The 26,553-nt window shown below is 52.7% G+C and overlaps 2 protein-coding genes across 3 annotated transcripts; one reads left to right on the top strand and one right to left on the bottom strand.

Annotated features, from left to right (window-relative positions):
- Positions 1 to 438: 438 nt before the first annotated feature.
- On the bottom strand, positions 439 to 3,376 carry tpbgb (trophoblast glycoprotein b). Its single transcript, XM_047029285.1, has one exon. It carries the CDS (start codon positions 2,266 to 2,268, stop codon positions 1,117 to 1,119), a length of 1,152 nt encoding a protein of 383 aa, XP_046885241.1. The 5' UTR covers positions 2,269 to 3,376; the 3' UTR covers positions 439 to 1,116.
- A 722-nt stretch (positions 3,377 to 4,098) lies between these two features.
- ibtk (inhibitor of Bruton agammaglobulinemia tyrosine kinase) lies at positions 4,099 to 21,492 on the top strand. Of its 2 annotated transcripts, XM_047029205.1 has the most exons (28): positions 4,099 to 4,282; positions 5,150 to 6,100; positions 6,281 to 6,377; positions 6,521 to 6,645; positions 10,806 to 10,916; positions 11,667 to 11,837; positions 12,110 to 12,227; positions 12,391 to 12,571; positions 12,670 to 12,793; positions 12,997 to 13,174; positions 13,493 to 13,646; positions 13,838 to 14,443; positions 14,569 to 14,655; positions 14,963 to 15,045; positions 15,175 to 15,212; positions 15,360 to 15,456; positions 15,802 to 15,903; positions 16,442 to 16,559; positions 16,656 to 16,716; positions 16,977 to 17,104; positions 17,242 to 17,363; positions 17,478 to 17,623; positions 17,945 to 18,168; positions 18,257 to 18,355; positions 18,612 to 18,776; positions 19,068 to 19,271; positions 20,047 to 20,182; positions 20,379 to 21,492. In XM_047029205.1, exons 2-28 carry the CDS (start codon positions 5,777 to 5,779, stop codon positions 20,502 to 20,504), a joined length of 4,125 nt encoding a protein of 1,374 aa, XP_046885161.1. In that variant the 5' UTR covers positions 4,099 to 4,282; positions 5,150 to 5,776; the 3' UTR covers positions 20,505 to 21,492. The 2 variants fall into 2 exon arrangements, with proteins under 2 accessions (XP_046885161.1, XP_046885170.1); XM_047029214.1 differs by lacking the exons at positions 4,099 to 4,282; positions 5,150 to 6,100 and having other exon boundaries at positions 6,287 to 6,377; positions 11,600 to 11,837.
- The last annotated feature ends 5,061 nt before the right edge of the window (positions 21,493 to 26,553 follow it).

Below are 26,553 nucleotides of genomic sequence, written 5' to 3'. Positions count from 1 at the left end.
GCGTTGCTAATGATGTTTTCAGCCGGACCTGAGCTCTACTAGGCCTGGAAGGAGAGGGTCCAGGTCGAGTAGGTCTTCAAAGCGTTTCCACGTCCTACATCAAAAACAACTCAAACCCCTTCACAACACAGAGGATACAGCCAGTAATAGCTGAAATCAAGCTATTGAAGGCAATAATGATATGGTGTGCAACAACAAAAAATGCTCTCTCTCTCTCGAGCTGGTGAGTGTGTGCTTGTGTGTGTGTTTGTGGTAATGCCTCCAGCACGATGGCTTTGATGGTGCGGCGAGTGTTCTGTTCTCCAGAATCCTGCCCTGGCTCCCTGCCCTCCCCCCACCCTCATAGCTCACATTTCTTTCTTTTTTTTTTCTTTTCTTTTTTTTTTTTTGGGGGGGGGGGGGGGGGGGGTTCAAAGACCTCAGGCATACACGAGAAGATCGGCTAATAAAGACATTTTATTCAGCTCGACACATTTATGGAAAAAATATAAGAATTACGCATGTCCACATAGGTGTAATACTAGTAAATATGAGCACTACAAGAATTATAAGTTGTACCTCATAAAATAACCAGGTTCTGAAGCATAGCAACACTATTGTCAGGTTTTCTTTTAAAAGGCCATCGGTGGCCTGGGTGTCTCAACGGAAGAGTCTGAGAAAATTCCTATCGATTGGACTTGGAAAATGAGTCCCTTGCAGAGTCGTTCCTGGTAGCCCCGTGTAATGACTGCAAGTCCATGCCATGCTACACTGCAGGGTGAGGGGCAAATGATCAGGCTATTATCAGGCAATATAGCTCTGCAGCCAGAGCGGAGCATGCACAACAGGCCGAGGTTTTTGAGCTTGGAGGTCTGGGGCTTTGGGGTTGGGGCTGAAGCTCTGGGGCTGGGGCTGAGAGTGAGGGCTCAGGGGTGGGCCAGAGGCAAAACAGCCATGGAGGATAGTCACGTCTGTAGAGGTGCCACCATGGAGGATGAAAAGGAAGACTGGAGATGTGTGGAACCGGAGGGGGGACTCATGCAGATGTAGCCAATGCAGGGTCATGGCGTTGGCCTTGGGGCTCCGTGCCGTCATTGCTGGGGTGGACAGACCCCCCCCCCCCCCCCGGGTCTGTCCTCAGACGTCAGAGTTGATGCTGAGGTTGGCCAGTCGGGGGTCAGTGTTGATCTCGTACCTGTAGTGGTAGCCCTCCATGTGGTCCCGACAGGCGTCCCGGATGTTATACATCCAGCGCTTGATGCCCTTCCTGTTGAGGTAGAGCACCAGCAGGAAGATGACCCCGATGAGGGCCAGGACCATCCCCAGGAACACGTACGAGGTCTCCAGCACGCCCTTCATGTCCCCCGAGTAGGAGCACTCCAGCTGGGTTTGCTCCAGCAGCACCAGGGGCTGGCTCTTCAGCTCCTCCGGGTCAGAGCAAGTCAGGTTCTGCAGGTCCTGGACCTGGTCCCCTTGCTTCAGCCAGGCAAGCAGATCCTCCATGTTGCAGTCACACCGCCAGGGGTTCCCCGCCAGCCGCAGCAGCATGCCTGGATGGAGGCTGAGGTCAGTCAGGGTGGAGTTGGAAAGCTTCCGCAGGGCGTTGTCCCTCAGGTCCAGCTCTAATAGCGGGGGGGGCCTCAGAGCCCCGTCCTGGATCGAGATGATGGAGCTGTTCTGGAGGGTTAGGTTAACCAGGCTGGGGAGGCGGGAGAAGGTGCCATCTGTTAACACCAGCAACTCATTGTTGGACAGGTCCAAACGGGTCAGCTTTGGGAGAGCTCCGCTCCGCAGCAGGCTGAGAAGGTCCTCTGTGTAGGACTGGTTATAGAAAACGCGGCTGAGAACAAGCTCTTGGACCGTATTATTTGCAGGGAATGCTGCGGCGTCGAAGCTCTGGATCCGGTTGTTGCTAAGATCCAGGAGCCTGAGCTTTGGCAAGTTGCTAAATACCTTCGAGTCCAGCGACTCCAGCTGGTTTCCAGTGAGATACAGGTCTGTTAACTGATCCAGCCGTGTCGGGAAGGACGCCGCAGAGATGTGGGTTATGTTGTTTCCAGTAATAAATAGGGTTTTTGTGTTGGTTGGCAATGGTTGAGGAACCGCGTGTAAGTCCTGGTTTACGCATTTTACAGTCGTTGTGGAGCATACGCATTTGTCTGGACAAGCAGCGCCCGATACAAAAGCAGCAAAGAAAAACAATAAATGTGTGAGAGTAAACTTATTGGTCCTGCCCCGATGTTCTTTACCTTTACAAGAAAACGACGAGCTCTCCACGCGCATTTTCATCTCTTGCTCCTTATAGTCGGCGATGTTAAAGGATCACTGCAAGAGTCAAAATGTTGTATTTCCCCTAAGTTTATACAGCGATCACGTTCCGGCTACTCAACGGGGATAAAGAGTAACTTTTCAATTTTTCCAGGACTGTGATTCCTTAAAAAATAGCTCCACTCCCGACTTGTTGTTGGCGACAGTCCAATCAATTCGTGTCCAAATCGTCCTCTTCCGGGCCTACATGTCCTTCAGCTCCATAAGGTATCCCTAAAGTTTTAAGCAAAAGGAACCAGCGAATTAAACAGTTAATCTTTCTTAATAGGCTGCCGTTTTCCCGGTAGGCTACTTATCATACATTTTCCCGTACAGCCTGGAAAATGGAACATCTGGAAAATCGCACACGCCTGAACCAGTCAAGTTCAGTAGAAATCCGCTTTTTCAACAACAAAAAAAGTGTTACAACCGGAATGTATTCACCCCTGAAACACGCGCCCATACACTTCTCCGCTTCAGATGATCTTATCATGTGTGAGAAAGAAATGATATTCTACTCCGTGCCACGGCGCAAACCACGGGAGGAGGGGATATGCCAGTATTCAGTGTAACGGGTACTGTGAAACGTATTGGCTACTCAGGCTGAGTTTATCATGTGATCATATTTTTAATTGTCATATTTGGTTTTCTGCAATAGAATAAATCTGTGTGTGAGTGAGTGAAAGAGACACGACAGAAAAAAAAAGAAAGACATGCTCGATTCCTCTGCAAAAGAGAAACGTGAGCTAATTCTACAAGTAAACTTTAGTATGCCACTCACTCTCTAAGTCTAAATCCATCAGTTTGTCTGATGCACTTACAGGGCCTCACTTAAAGCTTTTAAATGCGGAGAGGAGGCATTATGTTCACGCAGGTCCCTGCTGCATGTCCATCGACATTCTGTTTAGAGTTGCAATTTTCAAACAGCCTTCTTGGATTTTGATTAGTGGCTGATAACGGCCCATTTGTATTCCTAATTGATTAATGAGGAACTCGGAGAGCTCAGCGGTCAGCGTAGAACCGAAATCGATATTGGTTTGGTTTTGAGAGAGAGAGAGATAGAGAAAGACACACAGAGAGAGAGAGAGAAAGACACACAGAGAGAGAAAGACACAGAGAGAGAGAGAGAGAGAGAGAGAGAGAGAGAGAGAGAGAGAGAGAGAGAGAGAGAGAGAGAGAGAGAGAGAGAGAAACTGTCGCTTAGCACTCTGAGCGGACTGCAGCCTGCACCCCCGAGCAGCAGGCTGTGTGTCAGACTTGTGAATGGGTGCTGATAATGACTGGAGGCAGCCTCATTAATGTCATATTACACGGCTGGTGTGAACCTCTTTGGGTAACCTGATCCACATTCTCGACCCAAAGCCTATTCTTAACTGTTACTCCCTCCTGACATTAACTTTAGAAACTCTGCATGACGGCATGCGGCGAACAGTATCGCAGTAGTATGTACACAAAATGTAGCGAATAAGGGTTGCGTTTAAATTGAATTATCACTGTACATGTGAGATAATAGGCTACAGCCTTTGACCTATTAGGCTCATGCATAGTTTTCATTTAAAAAAATGTAACTGCTAAAGTTTATCCTTAAATGTTCACTTTAGACTTTCACATGGTCTCAGAGACTGATATCTCTCTGGGACTGATTTCATTTTAATACATTAGTAAGATTAATTGTGCGTTCCTACTCAGGGAAGAATGACCATGGATGCAAACCTTTTATTTCAGCCACTCACGGGTTTCCAGGCTGTCACATTTTGCACTACCAAAGTCCAATCAAAGATTGCGATGCAAGTGCTGCCAACCAATGAGAAGTCGTCGTGTTGCAAAGCCTCTCTCCTGTGCTGAGAATCCGAAAAGAGGGATTGGTGCTCGACTGCTCTGTCAAAATAAACCGGTTTAACAAACTCATACGCATTAAAAAATGTCAGAGATTACACTTTGGATATGCTCCGTTGATGCCAGCCGTATGATTACATCAGTCTTCATCTAGCGACAGGTAAGAAATATATAATAAATGTGCAGATATTTTGCTAGCTAGCACTGGTACCAGGCAGTATGTAACTGTCCACAGCTAATAACAAACAAGCTAGCGATGATGTGTCAGTTAGCTAGCTAGCACAATCTAGGCTACATCCTTACACGCCCTCCTTCTGTTTCAACATGATAAAAACAAATGATACATACAGTAGCTAGCTAACTGACCTGTTTGTACCTAGCTTGCTAGCTAGACTAGCGTTAATTGTGTCAACAAGCTATGTACATAGAGGTTGTGGAGGTGGCTAGTTAGTTAGCCAACTAAAATGACATGTAGCTAGTCTCAAGTGCTGCAACTGGACTGTTACTTGCTACGTAGCTAGGTAAGTGTGAAGCTAGCTTAGCCAATATTACATACAATTCTGTGGTGTAGCTACAACTTGTCTCTAGAGCTTGTCAGTCTATATTCTTATCATCGTGCGCTTCAAGTTTAATGCAAAACAGTATTTGGGTAAAGCGCCAGGCCAAATTGTGCCAATTCTTTCCAAACTTATTTATATTACTGGCAGTTTGTCGAGTCAGCATTGCCAGTTAGCATTGTAAGTGTATTACTAGTGACCGATCCTTGAACCCAGACCCATAAAATTAGGTGTATTATCTGACCTTTGCCCTCTGGTGATCCCTGCATCAGCTGTGCTGAAAACAACCATGGTAACCCAAACCACCACAGAACAGATCATCTGCAAGGCGTGTGTAGAGGTCTTAGACTGCAAATAATGCATTTCATATGCATGAATGTGAAAAGCCCTTAGCTGATGAGGCGATCCTCTGCCCTTTTGTGTGAACATGAATTTGCCTATTGTTCAAGTTTGGTGTTTCTTGCCCCTAGGTTCCCAATCTAATTATGGAGTTTTGAGAAGGAGCAGAGGTGTGTTGGGGGGAGTGGAGTCCTTCCCTCGGTGTGTGATGGACTAGTGTGGGGGGTCTCTGAAGGGGGCTGAAACTGTTGCCTTTGTAAATGATCTAAGATACAATTGAACTAAGAACATATTTTTGATATACATCTATATTTGTATGATATTTGTATAAAACTAGAGTTTAGTATTTATTGAAATTCCAGATGCCATTTTCTGCTCTGAGCACAGCTGGTTGTAATGTTGGACTGTGAATGGGTCACCATGGTGGACTGAGGTGAGCCTTAACAAAGCTCTGGGGTTGCTAGGGTGCGGTGGAACCTCAACACAAGCACAATTCTAGTACCCCAACACTATCTCTCCACCGTTTAATTTATTTATTTTTGTTGATAGTTTAGTTGAGCAGTTCCGTTACACAACTGATATCTATTAGAAGCCGAGTTGAGACTGCGTTGACAAGTATCTGTCACAGTTGTTTGTTTAGGAGTTTTTTCCTCCTGGGGAGGGGGTGTGGGACGAGGGGGGGGGGGAGGGAGTCCAGCACAGGGTTGTGGAGGGCCACTGCTTCAAAGTAGAAAAGCGAGGGGAGGGCAGAGGTCAGGATGAGCCAGGCGCTTCCAGACTGCACACCGAAATGCCGCTCGCCCCGGCACGCGGACGAGGTCATGGCGGCGCTGACGGGCGGCTCCGAGGGGCGTCTGAGAGCCTTCCTGACGGCGCACTGCCACAACGCCGCCACGCTGCGGGACGCCTCCGGCCGGACGGCCCTGCACCTGGCGGCGTCCCTGGGGAAGAGGACCCTGCTGGAGTGGCTGCTGGAGCACCGGGGAGCAGACATGATGGTGAAGGACAAGGAGTCGGGCTGGACGGCCCTGCACCGCAGCGTCTTCTACGGACACATCCACTGTCTGATGGCCCTGGTCAAGGTGGGTCTCTCTCTATCTGGTCGGGGGGCGGGGGGGGGGGGGGGATGGGGGGGGGGGTTCAAGCATTCGGCTACACTGATTCTCTAAAATATGCGTTGGGTAAAGTTGGGACAGTGGCTCTGGATGTCTTTTCGTATGGAGGTGGAACCAGTGGTTCCAGTTTGAGGGTTTGTGTTCCAGCACGGCGGGCTCCTGTCCACCCAGGATAAGGAGGGTCTCTCGGTGCTGGACCTCACCATGAAGGACCGCCCGTCGCACGTGGTCTTCCGAAACGCAGGTGAGCAGGGCTGGAGCGTATCCGGGGGGTATCCGGGGGCTATATCCAGGGCTGTGGTTTGGTAGCAGGTCAAGATGAGCTTCCAGGCAGCTGGGGTAGTCGAGTGAACGGTGTTTTGATGCCTGGGCTGTTTGCTTCCCCAGACCCCACCGAGGTCTACACCTGGGGCAACAACACCAACTTCAGCCTGGGTCATGGGAACCAGGAGAGCCGACAGCACCCTGAGATCGTGGATGTGTTCGCCCGGAGTGGGGTGTACATCAAGCAGGTAAACTATGGCTGGGCACCTTCCAACCTGACGGGACATAACAGCAAGCGAGCAAGCAAGCAGCCGGAAGGTTTAGCCAAACTCCTTAAAAAATAAATAGGTTATTTAACACTTTGAGTCTACGCGAAAGGGCTTCCCCACCTTAAACACCTTGGTCTCCTGGGCGATCGCTACCTCTCACCCTCATCCCTAGGGGGGGGGTTTCTGTGGAAACCAGGGTTATGCAGCAAGCTGAACCCGAGCTAGGTCCTCTGGGATTGGCCGTGTCGTCACCTAGGTCCCCCTGCAAAACAGGGCCTCTCTCCTGGGTGTCCGCCTTCACAACAGGCCCCTCCGCTCAGGGGAAAACCCCATTGGTTGAAAAAAGAAAAAACGTGTTTGTCTCTGCCCGTCTTCCAATTTTCTGCTCACACAAACCGAGGCTGTAATGGACTGGGTCGGCAGAGTTCACCAAGACGCTGATGCTAGCGTGGAGGCAGGTCTCCTCTGGATGGTCTGGTGGACACACTGCATGCAGGGTCTCTGTACGAGATGGGCGAGGTGCGTGTAACCCGAGGCCCCATGCTGCTCCAGTGTATTGTTTCTCCTGTCAGTGTGACTTGGTTGTTAGACTCGCAGGCAGGCAACACAGCAGGTGAATCCCCTGTGAGGCTCTGGTGAGTGAGGGGGAGTGAGCAAGACAGGACCCCGGGCACCGAGGGGAGGCATGGGGGCCCATAACAGTCCCATAGGCCCAGGTCTGCCCCAGCAGTATGGATGTTCACCAATGCAGTCCTAACAGTGTCTTGACTTTGCACTGGGCACATGGCTGTCTCTCTGAGCTCCTGGCTGTCTCTCTGAACTCCTGGCTGTCTCTCTCTTAGCTCCTGGCTGTCTCTCTGAACTCCTGGCTGTCTCTCTGGGCTCCTGGCTGTCTCTCTGGGCTCCTGGCTGTCTCTCTGAACTCCTGGCTGTCTCTCTCTTAGCTCCTGGCTGTCTCTCTCTTAGCTCCTGGCTGTCTCTCTCTTAGCTCCTGGCTGTCTCTCTGAGCTCCTGGCTGTCTCTCTCTTAGCTCCTGGCTGTCTCTCTGAACTCCTGGCTGTCTCTCTCTTAGCTCCTGGCTGTCTCTCTGAGCTCCTGGCTGTCTCTCTGGGTTCCTGGCTGTCTCTCTGAACTCCTGGCTGTCTCTCTGAGCTCCTGGCTGTCTCTCTGAACTCCTGGCTGTCTTTCTGAGCTCCTGGCTGTCTCTCTGGGCTCCTGGCTGTCTCTCTGGGCTCCTGGCTGTCTCTCTCCTAGCTCCTGGCTGTCTCTCTGGGCTCCTGGCTGTCTCTCTCCTAGCTCCTGGCTGTCTCTCTGAGCTCCTGGCTGTCTCTCTGGGTTCCTGGCTGTCTCTCTGAACTCCTGGCTGTCTCTCTGAGCTCCTGGCTGTCTTTCTGAGCTCCTGGCTGTCTCTATGGGCTCCTGGCTGTCTCTCTGGGCTCCTGGCTGTCTCTCTGGGCTCCTGGCTGTCTCTCTCCTAGCTCCTGGCTGTCTCTCTGGGCTCCTGGCTGTCTCTCTCCTAGCTCCTGGCTGTCTCTCTGAGCTCCTGGCTGTCTCTCTGGGTTCCTGGCTGTCTCTCTGAACTCCTGGCTGTCTCTCTGAGCTCCTGGCTGTCTCTCTGAACTCCTGGCTGTCTCTCTGAACTCCTGGCTGTCTCTCTGAGCTCCTGGCTGTCTCTCTGGGTTCCTGGCTGTCTCTCTGAACTCCTGGCTGTCTCTCTGAGCTCCTGGCTGTCTCTCTGAACTCCTGGCTGTCTCTCTGAGCTCCTGGCTGTCTCTCTGGGCTCCTGGCTGTCTCTCTGAACTCCTGGCTGTCTTTCTGAGCTCCTGGCTGTCTCTCTGGGCTCCTGGCTGTCTCTCCTAGCTCCTGGCTGTCTCTCTGGGCTCCTGGCTGTCTCTCTGGGCTCCTGGCTGTCTCTCTGAGCTCCTGGCTGTCTCTCTGGGCTCCTGGCTGTCTCTCTGGGCTCCTGGCTGTCTCTCTGAGCTCCTGACTGTCTCTCTGGGCTACTGGCTGTCTCTCTGGGCTCCTGGCTGTCTCTCTGGGCTCCTGGCTGTCTCTCTGGGCTCCTGGCTGTCTCTCTGGGCTCCTGGCTGTCTCTCTGGGCTCCTGGCTGTCTCTCTGGGCTCCTGGCTGTCTCTCTGAGCTCCTGGCTGTCTCTGTGTGTTGTAGGCAGTTTTTTTGCCTGTTTTTATACTTTACGTCCTTGGCTGTAAGTCACAGGTTACATCAAGGGGAATATCCTTTTTTTTTTTTTTTTTTTAAAGCTCTTTTTATTACATTTTTCTTTTTTTAAGACAAATGTACAAACAACACCATAAACAACAATAAACATAAAACATTGCTACCAGACCGGTCCATATAGTAAATTAGTAAAGGTGTTATTAATAGTTAAGCAAGATATGTTTTTGATACTTGTTTTAACAGTGACAGCAGTACAAGTACAATATGTAACAAAGCCATTTCCATTGTATCCATAACAAATTTGTGATCATTGTAAAACATTACTTCTATCTATTCAAATTCAAAATATAGTCCAGTCCCAACAGTTCCAGTGGTTTCCTCCATTTTTGCAGAAAAAGCTGAGTCTGTCCATTAATGTAGTGTCTGAGTCTTTCCAGGGTCACGACGTCCAAGATGAGAGATTTCCATGTGGAAACAGAGGGAGGGTCCTCACCGACCCATTTCACCATTATGGCTTTCCTCGCTAGCATTAAAAGCGACTGAATCACATCTTCATTATTTTTAAGAGAAACAGGGATATTTCCAAGCAGACAAAGAAGTGGGTCTAATGATACCTGCTGACCTATTGCTGTACTGATACCTGTGCATACTGCCTTCCAAAATATTTTAGTTTTTTCGCATTCCCACAAGCAATGCAACCTTGTACCTACATGAGATTTACATTTTGGACAATTTGGAGAGGCTCCTGTTGTAAACTTGCTATAGATATAGGGCGAAATGTAGACCTTATGTAAGATATTATATTGTGACTCTCTATATCTGTTACAAATTGAAATTTTGGAAGGCAGTCGCAAGATCTTGTCCCACGCATCATCTTCTATTACACAGTTAAGCAAATTACACCATGATGTTCTTAAGCATGCAAGTTTACCTAGGTTCAAGCTCAACATCTCAGAATAGAACTTGGATATAAAATGTTTTTGCTGTTTATAGTTCAGAAAAAATCTATCTAACGGATGGGAGTCGTGTGGGGTTTCCAGCGAATTGTTTATCTTATACACAAAGTGTCTGACCTGTAAGTATTTGTAGAAGTCTCTATTTGGAATATGATATTGAGATTTCAGTGCTTCAAATGTCCTAAATTTCCCATTCTCAAAAAGGTCAAATACCCTGACAACACCCGCTTCTTGCCAACGTGTGAAGTCTGATCCACTTCCCAATGGGGAAAGGGGAATATCCTTTTTATTAAACTATTGTCGTGGATGAACAAATATTGACGATAGATAAGCCTCCGACCAGCCCGCCTTCATCCTGGTGAATCAATGTTTTTTTTATTGACTATTCAAGAGATGCTCCAGGCCTGTTAATTTATTACTTCACTGTTGGGGTGTTAAGCTAACATTTGAACCCAAGCCCCAAAATGTAGCCTGAACCCTGCCCTATGGCCTGGTCATCTAGCTGGTGAGTTGGTTCAGGATACATTACTGTCATAATCCTCAGGTCAGTGGGGGGTTGATAGAGATCTTGTTTCACGACCCCCCCCCCTCCCCTTCACACACACACACACACACACCCACACACACACCGGGGAGACAGTGCCTTTGTGCTCCCATCCCTGTCCTGCAGGTGCTGGTGGGTTAAATATTAATCCTAAGAATGACATCCTTTTAATTAAATGGCCTACGCTGGAGTGGTATCAAAGTGATCGCTCGACTCCAGAGCACATGGCCCGTGGCCCCGTGGAGATCCTGAGGGGAGGGAGCCATGCATTAGTAATGATGTTTACCTTTCCACTTGTGCCACGGCCCACACAGGCGTCCTGCCGTGCTCCTGCTCCACGAGGGCTCGGCCCGGCACGCGGACCTGACTGGGGTTTTACCCCCAGGATCACTTCCCAACGGTCACCGGCTGCTGTTGTCCTCCTGCATGTCCTGACGCTGTGTGCTTGTCGTCTCCTCTAGGTGGTGCTGTGCAAGTTCCACTCGGTGTTCCTGTCTCAGAAGGGGCAGGTGTTCACCTGCGGACATGGCCAGGGGGGCCGGCTGGGGCACGGGGACGAGCAGACATACCTGGTGAGGCTGCACTGGACACTACGCACTGCCTGCTACACACTATCTACTAGACTGGACACTACACACTGCCTGCTACACACTATATACTAAACTGGACACTACACACTGCCTGCTACACACTATCTACTACACTTGACACTACACACTGCCTGCTACATACTATCTACTACACTGGACACTACACACTGCCTGCTACACACTATCTACTACACTGGACACTACACACTGCCTGCTACACACTATCTACTAGACTGGACACTACGCACTGCCTGCTACACACTATCTACTAGACTGGACACTACACACTGCCTACTATACACTATCTACTAGACTGGACACTACACACTGCCTACTACACACTATCTACTATACACTGCCCAAGACACTGGACAGTGCACACTACCTACTTACTAGCCTTGTACACTACACTTCTGTACTAACTCTAACCAACTGTACAAATAGAAAAAGAGAGATGCTTGGGAGAGACCCCCATAATTGGTCTCTTCCCAGGTGTGTGATGGAGAGGCTGCAGTCCATGTCTCACCCCTGTCTCCCCAGGTGCCCAGGGTGGTGGAAGGCCTGTTGTCTCACCCCTGTGTGCCCCCTGTCTCCCCAGGTGCCCAGGGTGGTGGAGGGCCTGTTGTCTCTCCCTGTCTCACCCCTGTGTGCCCTTGCCTCCCCAGGTCCCCAGGGTGGTGGAGGGCCTGTTGTCTCTCCCTGTCTCACCCCTGTGTGCCCTTGCCTCCCCAGGTCCCCAGGGTGGTGGAGGGCCTGTTGTCTCACCTGGTGTCCCAGGTGGCAGCAGCCAGGGACCACACGGTGGTGCTGACGGAGGAGGGATACGTATACACCTTCGGACTCAACTCCTCCCACCAGCTGGGCCTGACTCCGCCCCCGGCCGCCAGCCATCTACCCAAACAGGTGAGGGCGGATAGGAAATAGCCTGCTCCCTGGCCAGGTATTGGAATGTTGTCACTGATTGTGTTAAGTCTGCATGTGCAACAGTTCTGTTTGAAATGCATTTGTGTTTTTAGAGTTCAACCAGTGTTTAGTGTTTCCAGAGGAAGTTGCATGGCTTAGGGCCTACATTAAAACCCAGCGGGAAAGCTTAAGGCTGTATGAAACAGCAGTGATGCTCGCTTGGGTTGTTGATTGGTTATTGAGTGACCTGGGCCTTGTCCAATGGGATACAGGTATTCTCCAAGACGCTGAAAGGCAGGACTGTGATTGGAGTTGCCGCAGGAAGGTTCCACACGGTGCTGTGGACCAGGGAGGCCGTCTACACCATGGGTCTGAACGGAGGCCAACTAGGTGAGACACACACACACACCCAGGACACTCAGGACGTCTTTTGTAACAATGTAACAGCATTCTGCTGATGTTGCACCCGCCTGTATCGCCACTGTCGTCCTGCTTTTCATTTGACCTTGTTCGTGACCCCAACCCTCTTTGCTCTGTGACCTTTGACCCTCAGGTTACCTGCTGGACCCCAACGGAGAGAAATGCGTCACCGCTCCTCGCCAGGTTTCTGCCCTGCACCACAAGGATGTGACCATCGCCATGGCGGCAGCCAGTAACGGGGCGACGGTCGTGGTGACGGAGAAGGGGGATGTTTACCTGCTGGCGGACTACCAGTGCAAGAAACTGGCGTCCAGGTGGGTGTTGGTCTCTCCCCAGTGGGATGGAGTGGGACAGTCATACCGGGCCCAGTTCTCCACCTTTTGACTCTCCTCTGTCCAACCCAACCCCTCAGGCAGTTGAACATCCGGAAGGTTCTGGTGAGCGGGGGTAGTCTGGACCACCGCGTGGATCCCCAGGTCCTGAATGAGAGCGGGGGGGAGAAGGTGTTGATCCTGGCCCTGGATCAAGCAGGCAGGGTGGGTATGACGACCCGGGGGGATCGGGGTGGGTGGAAAGTGTGGGGTTCTGACCAGAATTGGTCACACAGCAAACCCCAATCAGCCCAGAGATACGTGAGCCCAACGGCCCTCATGGCTATCTACTGGCTTACCATCCTCCCCCTGTCTACCCCCCCCCCCCCCACCCCCCCGTCCCCCCCCCCCCCCCCCCCCCCCTCCAGGTGTTCTGCTGGCGCTCCAGCGGCAGCCCGGCGCGGCAGGTGCGCTGGGCGTACGGCCGCCAGGTGTTCATGTCCGACATGGCGCTCGGCCGCGGCGGCCTGATGTTCATCACGCCGGAGGGCGAGGGCTTCAGCGGCCAGTGGCTGGGGGACCCCAGGAAGGCCGGCGAGAGGAGAGGTCAGCCGTTCTCTGTTGACAGGACGCCTTGGTTCGGAGGGACATACAGAAAAGCGTGTGCAGGAAGTAGAGGGAGGACTAGAAGTGGACAGCTCCGAGCAGTATTTCAGTGTTTAGTGCCAAGGACAATCTGTGTTGTGTGCTGACTCGCTGTCTCTTATAGTGTCAAGAGAGAACCTGCTCCACAATTAGAGACTATTAATATTTCTCAGGCGAGAACTGGGTTAAGTCAGTGTGTTCTAGAAACGGGCCTGTGTGCGGCCTGTGTTTCTCTCCGTCTCGATCGAGCTGGTTGTCATTGTCTCTCGTCTTGTCCAGACGGGGCTGTGGAGGGGTGTGGCCACGGCGAGGGGGGCGGGGCCTACGAGAGGATCCGCCTCGAGAAGCTTCCGTACGTCCACCGGGCGGTCAGCGTCACCATGGATACCAAGGGGCGTAACTTTGGCATGCTGCAGTCGGACCCCAAAACCAGGTAGGGGGGCGTGGCACTCGGAATCGTTGAACATGGACAGTTTGGACACTAAGTAGGATATGGAAGGCTGACCCTCCTCTCCCCTTTCCTCTCTTCCCCTCCCCTCCCCTCCTCTCCCCCTCCTCCCCGCTCCTCTCCTCCCTGCTCCTCCCTTGTCCTCTCCTCCCCCCTCCTCTCCTCCCCTCCCCCAGCCTGTATGAGATCCCCTCCGTCTCCCCCTCCTCCCTCACCCAACACTTCCAGCGGCTGCTGGAGGAGGCCGACGAGACGGACAGCATCCACGACGTCACGCTGCAGGCGGGGGACCGCGCCTTCCCCGCCCACAAGTACCTCCTGTCCATGAGGTCCGAGTTCTTCCGGAAGCAGCTGTTGGCAGAGCGCGGCGAGGAGGACGGCGACGGCGAGGTGAGGAGGAGCGAGGACGCGGTGGGCTGCGACCTGCTGGTCCTGGAGAAGGTGTCCGCCGAGATGCTGGAGCACGCCCTCACCTTCATCTACACCGACTGCTGCCAGATGCTGGTGGCGGGTGCCCGGCCCCGCGTCTCTCCCCAGGGACAGGGCCCCGGGCTGGGCCAGGAGCAGCTCATCTCCACCCTGGAGGAGCTGGGGCTCCAGGACGTCTACCGCTCGCTGCCCCCCTCCGCCAGGAGCGACGGGGACAAGGCCAGGGGGAGAGGTAGCAAGCCTGGGAAGAAGGGCAAGGCTGGCAAGGCGGGCACCACGGAGGGAGGGGCCAACCCGGTTAAGACCTTGCAGGGCGTGGCCAAGAAGTTGGGCATAGGTAGTTTGTCTGCACGGTGAGGGCTCACCCTAACTCGTCTCCATTGTGTGTTTGGCGGCAAAGTATCTTTTGGTGTGGAGGCATGTTCTCGTGTGTTTTGATTGTGGCTGGATGATGTTCCCTGGGCGGTGTGGTGGGCAGGCTGGACGGGGTGAAGTTTGAGAACGGGCAGATCAGCGTGGTGCCCAAGAAGACGGGGAACAAGCCCCGCCTCAACCCCAAGAAATGGTGAGCAGAGTGTGGAAGACGAGCCCTGGTGTGTAACGGGATGATGGTGATAAGTACATTTAGTCATTTAGCAGACGCTCTTATCCAGAGCGACTCACACTAAGTACAGGGACATTCCCCCCGAGGCAAGTAGGGTGAAACGCCTTGCCCAAGGACACAACGTCATTTGGCACGGCCAGGAATCGAACCAGCGACCGTCTGATAACTAGCCCGATTCCCTAACCGCTCAGCCACCTGACTCCCTAGGTAGAGAGTAGGTAGGTAGGTAGAGAGAAACTCATCTGTGTGTGTGTGCGTGTCTCCATAGCTCCTACCTGTGCGATGTGACCTTGAGGTCTGAAGACGGCAAGGAGTTCCCCTGCCACAAGTGCGTGCTGTGTGCCCGACTTGGTGAGTCACTGTTCGGTCGCAACTGGACTGCTCTTCGGCCGTGAGGTGTGCTGATTCATCCCGAGGGGAAGCGGTGCTCTCGATCTGCAACGCCATTGTTCTAGCGTGTTCTCTCTCTTGGTTCCACAGAGTACTTCAACAGCATGCTGGGGAACCCCTGGATTGAGGTAGGCCTGTTCTGAGTTTCTGTCCGAGCGTGATTTATCTCACGTCAGATTGTGTGGTGTGGAGTTCAGGGGATGTACGACTCTGGTGTGGAGTGATGTGATGATGGTCTGGTTGGTGGCGTGGGTGCTGTGGTGCGCCCTCTGCAGGCTACCTCATGCAGTGCGCTGGAGATGCCCACCAGCTCCGAGATCCTGCAGGTGATCCTGGAGTACGTCTACACTGACGAGTCCCCGACCATCAAAGGTACACACACACACACCGACACACACACACACACACACCGACACACCGACACACACCGACACACACACACCGACACACACACACCTCACAGAATGTCCAAACCACATACCTACACCCTAGGTGTCAAATGCTGAGCTAAATCCATCCCAGCACAGTATATTCAGATGCCTATTCATTTAAACTCAGAAGTGTATTATTATTTCATGGGAATTGAATCAAATATATTGAACACCTCCAACTTGGATGGACTTGGATGTCGAAAAGCAGCATTTGAAGAAAAATATGAATGAATTCTCCATCCCCTTCTCTTCTCTCCCCCCCCCCCCCCCCCCCCCCCCCCCCCAGAGTCCTTGAGCGTGGAGTTTGTGTGCGGCGTGCTGGTGGTGGCGGACCAGCTCCTCATCAGCAGGCTGAAGGAGATGTGCGAGGTGGCCGTCACAGAGAACCGTACGCTCCAGACCTCCTCCCTCTCCCAGGCCCCTCTCATCCACCTCTCATACGCATTCTCCACCTCTCCTCTTAGCTCTCTCGCCCACCATTTTTATTGTATTTTTTCCAGACCTTTCATTTCCGCCTCCCCCACCCTCTCCTCTCTCACCCTCTCGCAACCTTCCACCTCCACTTTACAATAAGGCTTCTTGCAAGACGTGGTGTTGTACAGCTAGAGTCAGGCTCTCACAGTCTAAACCCGTAATCTTAACCTGTTCTCCTCTCCTCGCTGGCCCCCCATCCTCTCCTCGCTGGCCCCCCTCCTCTCCTCGCTGGCCCCCCTCCTCTCCTCGCTGGCCCCCCTCCTCTCCTCGCTGGCCCCCCTCCTCTCCTCGCTGGCCCCCCTCCTCTCCTCGCTGGCCCCCCTCCTCTCCTCGCTGGCCCCCCATCCTCTCCTCGCTGGCCCCCCTCCTCTCCTCGCTGGCCCCCCTCCTCTCCTCACTGGACCCCCTCCTCTCCTCACTGGCCCCCCTCCTCTCATTCCTCTCCTCCTCAGTGACTCTGAAGAACGCCGCGGAGCTCCTGGAGTTCTCTGCCGTGTACAACGCAGAGCAGCTGAAGCTGTCCTGTCTGCAGTTCATAGTGCTCAACATGGCCGCCCTCCTGGAGACCCGGTGAGTAGCCTACGCACGTGGTGGCCAGGGGAGGGGGGAGGGGGGGTTGGGAGGTTGTGTTTCTGGGTCTTTTTCTAAGTGCTCTGTTCCTTTCAGAGCACTGGATGTCCTCAGCGATGAGGTACTGCTGGAGCTGTCGGCGTCATACAGGAGGATGGTGAGTCTGGCCCAGGGTGGGGTGGGGGTCATGCCCCCTCACGGCTCCTGGGGCTACCTTGGAGCCCCTTTTTAGGTTCTCTAGGAGGTCCAGTTGAGGTGTGGTGCTGTGGTCGCGTTTAACCTACCTGTCTGTCGATGCCTTGCTTCCTCTCTCTGTTGCCCCTGTCTTTTCCTCTTTCCCCTCCTCTCTCTCTCTCTCTGTCTCTCTCTGTCTCTCGTCCTCTCTTTCCCTCGCTCTGTGTATTCCTCTCATGTCAGATCCCTGCCATGCAGAAGCGTCAGATCACCCCCTACCCAGACGCCCCGGACCTGAGTGTGTACGAGGAGGAGGAGCCAGACTCACCCTTCTGCCCCAGAGGAGACGCAGAGACGGAGTACAGCTGCAGGTAGGGCAGACCAGGAGTGTATACAAATCGTAGACTATATTATGGCAAAAATAATGGGACTGTATATGATCACTATATCATACTGTCCCCTCCCCCTCCTCCCTCCCCTCCCCACCCTCCTCTTCCCCTCTCCTCAGGGAGAGCCTGTTGAAGAAGGCCAGGATGAAGGCCAAGAGGAAACCCCGGCGACGCTCCGACAGCTCCGGGGGGTACAACCTCTCTGACATCATCCAGAGCCCCCCCGCCGCAACCACTCCAGGTACACACACACACACACACACACATGCAGTCGTGTAAGGTCATTTCACTGTAGGGTCATCGTTGTCAAACAAGGTTAATCAGCAGTGACCCCCTTCTCCCCCCCTCCCCCCAGCGACCCCCCCAGGCCTGGTGAAGCCAGGGGCGAGCAGCTCCATGGAGTCCCTGCAGGAGCTGTTGACCTCAGACTCGGAGGGCAGCTACGTGGGGGCGGGCAGCCCCCGCGAGCTGCAGTCCCCCATCGGCCTCCACAGGACGGAGGTACGCACACGCCCTCTACAGCGCGCGCGCGCGGGGGGGGGGGGCAACTTTGTTCCTGGAAAGCTTACCTGCCTGGAGGTTTTCGCTCCAACACTAATCTAGCACAGCTAATTCTGGGAATAATTAGCTGGTTGATCAGATAACTAGTGTTAAATCTGGTCAAATAAGTGTGGTCGGTGCCCAAACGAACAGGCAGGTAGCTCTCCAGGAACAGGGTTGGAGAGCCCTGCTCTACAGTGCCATACACACACACTCACACACACACGCCGATGGTGAATTTAACCAGAGTTAAGAGTCACAGAGTTGCTGTGTTGTGTGCAGGATGAGAGGGCTGGAATCCAGCGGAGGAGGACTCCCCCCAGCACCCCGTCCACCCTGAGGAACGGACTCCCTCACCCACGCTGCTCTGCCCCAGAGCCTATCCCCAGGGCCTCCTCGTGCAGCTCCGCCACAGAGCCCATCCCCAGGGCCTCCTCGTGCAGCTCCGCCACAGAGCCCATCCCCAAGGCCTCTTCGGGCAGCTCCGCTCCAGAGCCCATCACCAGGTGAGGCCAGGCTGGGTGTGCTGTGTTAAGCGATGGGTATACTACTGATGGTTATACTAATCCCCCCCCAACCCCACCTTTCTTCAAGTCTTGTCTGCACCCCGCCAGTCCTGGACCTCAGAGCCATCATGGACATGGAGGCCCACTCCCAGACGAGCCTGAGAGCCACGCCCAGAAGCCCCGCCCCGTACGTGCTCTCCTCCTGCCTGCGTCCATGAGCAAATAGAACCAGGATATTGTCTGTGAACTGAAGCATTCAGGCCAACACAGGTTCATGTCTGTCTGTATATCTGGCAGCTCCTGATTATTTTTTCTTTCTCCCGCCTTTCTTTCCTTCCTTCCTTCCGCCCCCCCCTTCTCCTCCCTACCTCCTTCTTCTCCTCCCTACCTCCTTCTTCTCCTTCCTGCCTCCGTCGCTCCTCCCTCACCTCCCCCAACATTAGCACCAACAGCAGCAAGGCCTCCCCCATCCCGGCCAAGCTCTCCCAGAAGCAGAGGAAGATAATGGCCCAGGCCACCAAGGAGGGCAGCGTGGAGGCCGCGCTCCCCAGGGCCGCCCCGCCCCTCACCCCCCCGGCCCTCACCCCCCCTAAGAGCATCAAAGCCTGGTACGTGACCTCTGCTGTCTACGCTGCTGAGGCGCTTGTCTTATTTGACGGAGCACCCTGTTCGCACTGGGATGTCATGTTTTTCTGGGTGCCATTCGGTCGGTCGTGAGGATGAGGAACCCCACCCACCCGGTGCACGAGGAGATCCTGATCAAACGCACCTAGTCTGAAAGGGGCGGCCTCATCCGGCCAGGAAAGACTGACGTCGACGGACAGGGCTTTGCTGACGGTTTCTGTCTCCTCCCACTTTTCCACCTCCCATCCACCCACCCCCCCTCCCCTCTCCTCCAGGGCCAAGCCGGTCCAGCCCCCGCCCTCCTCTCGCTCCTTTAGGGAGCTCCTTGCGGAGGAGGAGGTCCGGGTCCAAGGGCATCCTGGGGCTCCAGGCAGGGCTGTCGGGCCGGGGGGACAGGGACCTGCGGCCTCTGCAGCCAGGAGGGTCACCTTCAAATCTGCTGCCGAACCTGAGAAGTGTGAGCCTGGGAAACCAGCTGGGTAAGACACACACACACACACATACACCAAAACACACACAGTACCGATCGACACACAGTGACACGACGGACTCACAAACACACTCAACGTGTACATGGCGAATCATGCGATTCCAGCGTTGTCCATGTGATGGCACTGTTGTCCCATGGTGAGTCTATCGCCGTTGGACACAGGAAACCTCTGACAAATCCACACTGTCTCGCGCATGCATACCACACACACAGACGTACCACACGACGCACAGGGGAAGTCAGTGTGTGTGACGGCCCTCCTCTCGGTGGAAGGAGCTAGTTTAAGGCCTCAGAGACGGACATCACTGATGTTATCTCACCACAAGTGTTGCAAGAAGGGTTTGGGAGGATGTGCCTGTGAGCATTCGTCTCTGTGTGTGTGTGCGTTTGCAGAAGTTAGTGACTCAGTGAGTTAAGATCAGCACACACTGAGATAACTCTCTCTCTCTCTGCCGTACTCCTTCCCCCACCGCTGTCTGTGTACAGTCCTGAGATAGCTGGTCTGGTCTGGTCCGGTCCGGCCTGAGCTGGTCTGGTCCAGAGTAGGGCATGAGGCTGATCAGATGAGATTAGGCCGTAGCCTTGTGTCGCTTCTGATCACAGAGTAGGGTCACCACAGACAGTCTGGTGTTATACCCACCCACCCACACACACACACACACACACAGGCTCTGGAGTAACTGTAGTGGCGCAGGGGCAGTGCTGTCTGCCTGTCGCCCCTGGTTACCACTGTTGATCCTCCACGTCCTTCTTTTTCCCGTCAGCCCCTGGGTGCGGGCGGCTGCGGCGGGGAGCCCCCCCGTGGGCGCCATGGTAACCTTTGCCTCCATCGTGGAGGAGGAGAGGCAGCAGGAGGCCGCCTTGATCCGCAGCCGAGAGAAACCCCTGGCCCTCATCCAGGTGAGCGTGTGTGTGTGTTTACGTCTGTGTCTGTGTGTCTGCCTTGCTCCTGTCTCACACAAACACTAGTGCTCCCTCGCTCTCTCCCCTTCTAACCCCTCCCTGCCACCTCTCTCTCTCTCCCATTCTTCCCTCTCTCTCTCTCTCTCTCTCTCTCTCTGTCTCTGTCTCTCTCTCTCCCCCTCCCTCCCCACAGATTGAGGAGCGGGCAATCCAGGACCTGCTTGTCCACTACAGTAGCCGTGGCAACCCTGAGGAGCTGGTGGTGGTGGAGAGGTCCAGCCAAGGCCCTGTGGCCACGCCCACCTGGAACAAACATTAGACCACACGCACTCGCACACAGACCTGTTGCACGACACACACACATACGCGCGCACACACACACCGTCAGACACAATATCATCCATCCATCGACAGACCCACCTACGCCCATGAACACATTCTGCTTCCAAGACATCGCATAATGTAGCCGCAACCTTTGACATCCACCCTAACCTAATCCTCCGACGTGACGCCGTGCATCTGGAGCGCCCGTGTTGCGGATACTTGCCAAACGAGAATGATTTTCCAACAGATATTGCCTTCCAAATATGTGTAAATTGTGTCCGGCAAGGACAGTTTTGAATTTAGAACTACCAATTGGGTCCAAAGTACCATACCCAGCTGTGCAGTGTTGAGGTAACTAAGCTTTGTGCCTATTTAGTAGAGAGGGCAGCCTGACCTGAGTGATACCTAGAAACCATTTGCCCTGAGTCATACAATTCTGCTGAGAATGTTTATTGAGGGGATGTGTGTGTGTGTGTTTGTGGTGGGGGAAGGTGTGTGTGAAACTGCCCACGGTGTGTGGAAGGCGAGGGGAAGCAGTTAGCTCCTCTCCATTTCAACACTCGGCTCTCAGTCGTACAGTTCTGCTGAGAATGTTTATGGAGGGGGAAGTGTGTGGGGGGGGAGGAGGGTGTGTGTGATATTGCACACGGCGTTTGGAAGGAGAAGGAGGCAGCTAGCTACTCTCTCTGTATCCAAATGTACAAGGGCCGGAGAAGGGAATGCGCCTTGCTTTCACTCTTACCAGATTGCAGCACGCCACACACACATACACCACATACCGACACAACAATTGACTTTCTTTCTCCTGGTTGGCTCTCTTGTTCTGATTCGTTTATTTCTTTTGTTGAGTTGTTTATGGAGCCAGCTATGTAAGCCTGGAGCCAGAGCCCATGTGTTGGCTTGGTATCCCCTCCCCCCTCTCCCCCCTGTACGAAGACAAAATGGCATGCAATAAAAAGCCAACCTGTGCTCAGTGACCCCGATGACTGTCTTGTTACTTTGTCACACTCAAGTGTGTTTACTGGACCACCGGAGAGAGGAAGCGATATCAGCTGAGGAGATGATGGGGTGGGAGAGGGAGGGGAGCATGGGTAGGGAAAGGGATGAGAGAGGAGGAGGTAGTGGTACTCACTGGACCTCCATTGTTGCCGTGGTGAGTACTGCCTCGTCCAATCAGAGCTCATCAGGGGTGCCGAATCCCTCAGCCTAACCCGAGGTATTGGACGGAGCGCGTCTCCTGTGACGCGCTCGGCTCTGCGTGGGTTGGCGGCCATTAAGAGGGGAAAAGGGCGAGGCAGGAAGAGAAGAGAAGGAGGAAGGTGATGGGGATAACATGTCGTCAGTCTTCCAAAACGAGCTCTTCCCTGCATGAGTTAGCGGCCATTAGGGTGTCATCTCGGCTGATGGGAAGTCTTGACCCTGACTGGGAAAGAGAGAGTGTTGAATGAGGAGATTCATTAGCTGGAACTATTAAGGGAAGGGGGGGGTGTATCTGATAGAGTGGTTTTATTAGCTCTAATTGCAAGTAGATTACCACATGAGGAACCAGAAAGAGACTTGATAATTACACATTAAGACCAATCAGGCAGTGAGGGGGGCAGAGGAGTGTGTGTGGGGGGGGGGGGGGGCAGCAGATGGACAGGTGGCTGTGATGAAGATACATTCTCACTGTGTTTAAGATCTACAGGACCATGTAAACCGAGACTGTTACCTCTCTTGCGTAGTTCTGATGGTACCAGTTATGCAATCAACCTAAACAACTTACTGTTATTACCGGTATGCCCAACAATTCAGAATAATAAACGATGAATGCTGTGGGAATGAGTTATAGTGTTGTCAAATCTATAGTTGTTTTTATGCAATCCACATTGCGAAGACTGGCTTTAAGAGAGACTTCCATACGTATGTGATCATGGTTCTCCAGGCCCAGAGTGACATCACCATAATGATCTAGAATCTGTCCGCTTTGGGCACAGTGACTGTTTTGTGATGACAGTGGGGAGTGTTGACATTCCCGGGGATCTGATGAGCTCCGCAGAGCAGCAAAGCATTTTGGGAGGACATTCCTCCGGCACAGGGACAGGGAGAGCCTGACAGTGGTCTGACTGGGCAGATGGGAAAGTCATCGTGCCGCGCTCCAGGGGGAGGAGCTGCTGATAAGGAGGAGGACAAAGGAGAACCAGGCCTGGACCAGACCAGGCCTGGACCAGACCTGACCAGACCAAGCCAGACTTGGACCAATCCAGTCCCGCCCTGTACCAGAACAGAGAAGGAAGACAGGCTGGAGAACGTCATCCGTTTGAAGTGAATCCAAAGTTATTCATCCTCCTCAGTCCCACCAGAAGCCACAGAGATAGCTAATATAAGCTTCTTCTAGCAGCTTAGAGTCTCACAGCCGTTGCCAGCCCCTGCTATCAGACCAGTCCTCTCTATCCCTCTTAGTGGACGCAGAGCCAGTTACCGGAGGATTACCTAACTATAGACCCCCGTATCCCTGGGCCAAGATCACATCCTGAGTGCAGCCTGCCTGCCGGCAAGGTGGCTGTCTGGCACTGACGTCGACCAGGTTGTGACCCGCCAGTGTTCCAGGTTCTCTGAGTCTGCATCACGACCTGGTGTTTGATGTTTCCCAGGTCCCCGGAACCTTCTAGATCTCAGATAGAGGACCCCCCTCACCCTGTCCCGAGGCTCAGGCTGAGGCTACTCCGTGGTCAGAGACACCTGCCTGACCCACAGTCTCCTCCGGCTCGGGCTGCTAAGAATCACGCCCACACATTCAAACTCACACGTCGCAGCAGGCATGGCATGGTGTTGGCGCGTGTCAGAGCAAGACAGACAATAGAGAGAGGTGGCATTTCTATTTGAATGAACATGTCAGCGGACACGCTGTAAATATGAATGTCTTTTCGTGTGTTGACGTACATCTATTTGTCTATATATATATGCAGTACATTTGAAATGTGTATGGCACGCATGTTATATGTATATATGACTTACACAGTATTAAATTGGAAAATGAAAAATGTAGAGAGGAACATCACTCTGCAGGAACAGCATAGAACCCTATTTACCGCAGTAGCAGATGCTTATCACACACGTCACGACACACACATCGCGCTTAAAACTACAGCATCCCCCAAAATGTGAGGCGTGGTGGCATGTGTGACAACTCACTCCAGTGACCCCACACTGGGGTGCCGCCAGGAATTTTGGGCCCCATGAAAAAGGAAATATATATTAATATTTGTTGATCATTTCTATTAGTTTTTCTATTTTTTGGGGCCCCTGTCAGTCAGATTCGTCCTAACTTTTCCCCCCCTATACGGCGCCCCTGACCCCACAACCCTGCTCTGGAAAAGCAGAGGAGTTCTCCGCAACACTGTCACTGTCGGTTGCAACCAGCGAAGACCGATGCGTGCTGGAAATCCCATTTCATTCAGGAGCTCCTGACAAACACCCAAAACTAACTGTTCCAGCGTCGCTGGGAATATCACTCGTCTAATACGGCCCGCCTGGAAATCCAGTTAGCACCGGCCCGGGGGCCAGGGAAAGGGAGGAACTGAGGAGAACGGGGAGAGAGCGAGCGGTGTCGAGGAGGGACACAGCAGAACGTTGTGGCGTCGCTCGAGAGCGTCTTGTTTATTCGTTGGATGTTTGCTCCTCGAAACAGGATCGCGTTGGTGACGAGGAGGCGTCTTTCGTGTGGTTGCAGCATCTCGGCCACTTGTGCGGCGGCCATCAACACTGGACGGTTTTGTTTTCAAACCGCCGCACACCCATATAGATGGTGAAGACAGCTGTGTAAGGCCACCCCCACATCCACCATATGCACACACACGCGTACACACACACACACACACACACACGCACGCGGTTACCCCGGCCGAAGACAAAACTGAGATGGAAACAGGAAAGAACAGAGTGGAGTTCAAGTGAAGATGAGGAGAGAGACAGAGAGAGCGCTGAGAAAGGAAGAAAGGAAAGAGAGAGAGAGAATCACCTCTAGTGGGGGTTTTTTTTCACCCTACCTTGAAAGCATTAACAGCAGACATCATCATCCTTTTCCATCATTACCATCTCTTCCAGTTCTCTCGCTCTGGCAGGTCTGTGCACATTAGTCAGATGGTGGCAGTGTTAATGGTGGTGGCGATGTGTGTGTGTGTGTGTGTATACAGGTGTTTTTGTATTTCTGTTTCCCTTCAACATGCACCTCCAGACAGTTACTGAGTTGGCGAGTCAGTGGTTACTGCTGCAGCATAACAACCTCCAGCTAGAGAGATGAGGTGCTGTGTTGGATCACTCTGTTCTTCAAAGACCAGTTGACCCTGCTCAGGATGGTCTCTCTGGAGCTGTTCCTCTGGTCTCTGGGGATACACTTCCCCCAGTCGCGGTTGATCTTGCTTCAAAAACACACCATCATGCATTTCGGCCAATCCCAGACTGCTCCCTCCAGTCATCCAACCAATCACTGTCACTCAGCAAATTGTAGAATTTCAGCCAGGCCATTTCTGCTCCATCTAGCACACCAACCGATCACTGTCACTCCTTTCAGAACTTCAGCTAATCTGTCTGCTCCATCCAGTCCAGTAACCAACGAGTTGTGAGCTAGGAAGAAAACAGTATTGTTGTTGTCACTGCAGGTCTAGGCAGTGAGTGAGACGTTTGATTCAACGCTCCCCACGGGCCTAACCATGGGATGAGCTCAGACACAGAGATGATGTGGCGCTCCACCGAGAAGCTGCACATCACAGGGTATAAATCCAGCAGCCCTGTCACATGGCTGGCACAGGAAACCCCTAGGTTTCTCTTTACAGTTCACTGGGCCCAACCATCATGATCATTTATTAAGGAGCTTAGGAGACCCAGAGATGCCGTTAAAGACCAGCTCCATATTTCCAGATGTGCTCTTTCACGATTCCACACACTGGCAGGAGCCTGTTGCTGCTGCTAGCCTATCAAAAGACAGCTTACACTGTACAGGATTCAAATGCAATTTTTATGAATGCAAATGCACATCTTATGTGAAGATGGTATCAACAGTCTGTGTAATGTAATGTGTGTGTGTGTGTGTGTGTGTTAGGCTGGGCTGCCTGTGTCACAGAGCAAATGAGATAAACTGGGGTTACAGTCCTAGGTGATTGCTGTGACGCACAGCTTTACTCATCCTGATGGATTCTCAGTGACAGCTCCCCTACTCACACACACACACACACAACACACACACACACTTCTAGACTGTCATCTTCTCACCCACTAACATCTCGGGCTCAGTGAGATAAGATCTCTGAGCTGTTGGAAGCTTAGGTAGATACTGTGAGGTCAGAGTTAGGCCAGAGAGACAGAATGGTGGAACAGCCTGAAAGTCTTACAGGTAGAGCATTGAAACAGCCTACATGGCTTATAGAACAAGCCGTAAAACTGCCAGTCAAGCAGGTAGGCAAAGCATTGAAACAACCCAAAGGTCTTATAGAAAAAGCCATAAAACCGCCAGTCATGCAGGTAGAGACAGAGCACTGAAACAGTCCACAGGTATTAGAACAAGCAGTAAAACAGGTGAAGACAGCATTGAAACAGCCCACATGTCTTAAAACAAGCAGTAAAACATCCCGTCAAGTAGGTCTTACAGGCAGAGCACAGAAGCAGCCAACACGTCTTAAAGGCAGAGTGAAAGATAATGAGTATCGGCTTAACTAATGAGATTAGAGAAAATATGACACCCTGTTTCCTCAACAGCTCAAATCTATTCCAGGAAACCTAGGCTCAACATTGCACCTTTTGCAGTAGCTTGATACTTAAAACTATACATAAACGTGGATGGAGACAATCTCAGCCCACAGAGGGCGATCTGGCATTGCCAAACGAAGCGAACCGAACTGGTAAAGTACCCTAGAGTTACCAAGAATATCTGTGTCTGAAATTATTTATTTTCCGAGACCATATAATGCCTTAGCATATGCTACCATGAATGCGGGCAGAAGTGCAATGATTTAAGCCTTAAATGTCTTTAAAAAAACGAATTCAACATGGAGCAATTAGCATTTATT

This window comes from Hypomesus transpacificus, chromosome 2, assembly GCF_021917145.1.
Source record: "Hypomesus transpacificus isolate Combined female chromosome 2, fHypTra1, whole genome shotgun sequence".
Lineage (NCBI taxonomy): Eukaryota > Metazoa > Chordata > Actinopteri > Osmeriformes > Osmeridae > Hypomesus > Hypomesus transpacificus.
Note: the sequence above shows the minus strand (reverse complement) of the source record. Positions and strands in the feature narration are given on the sequence as shown.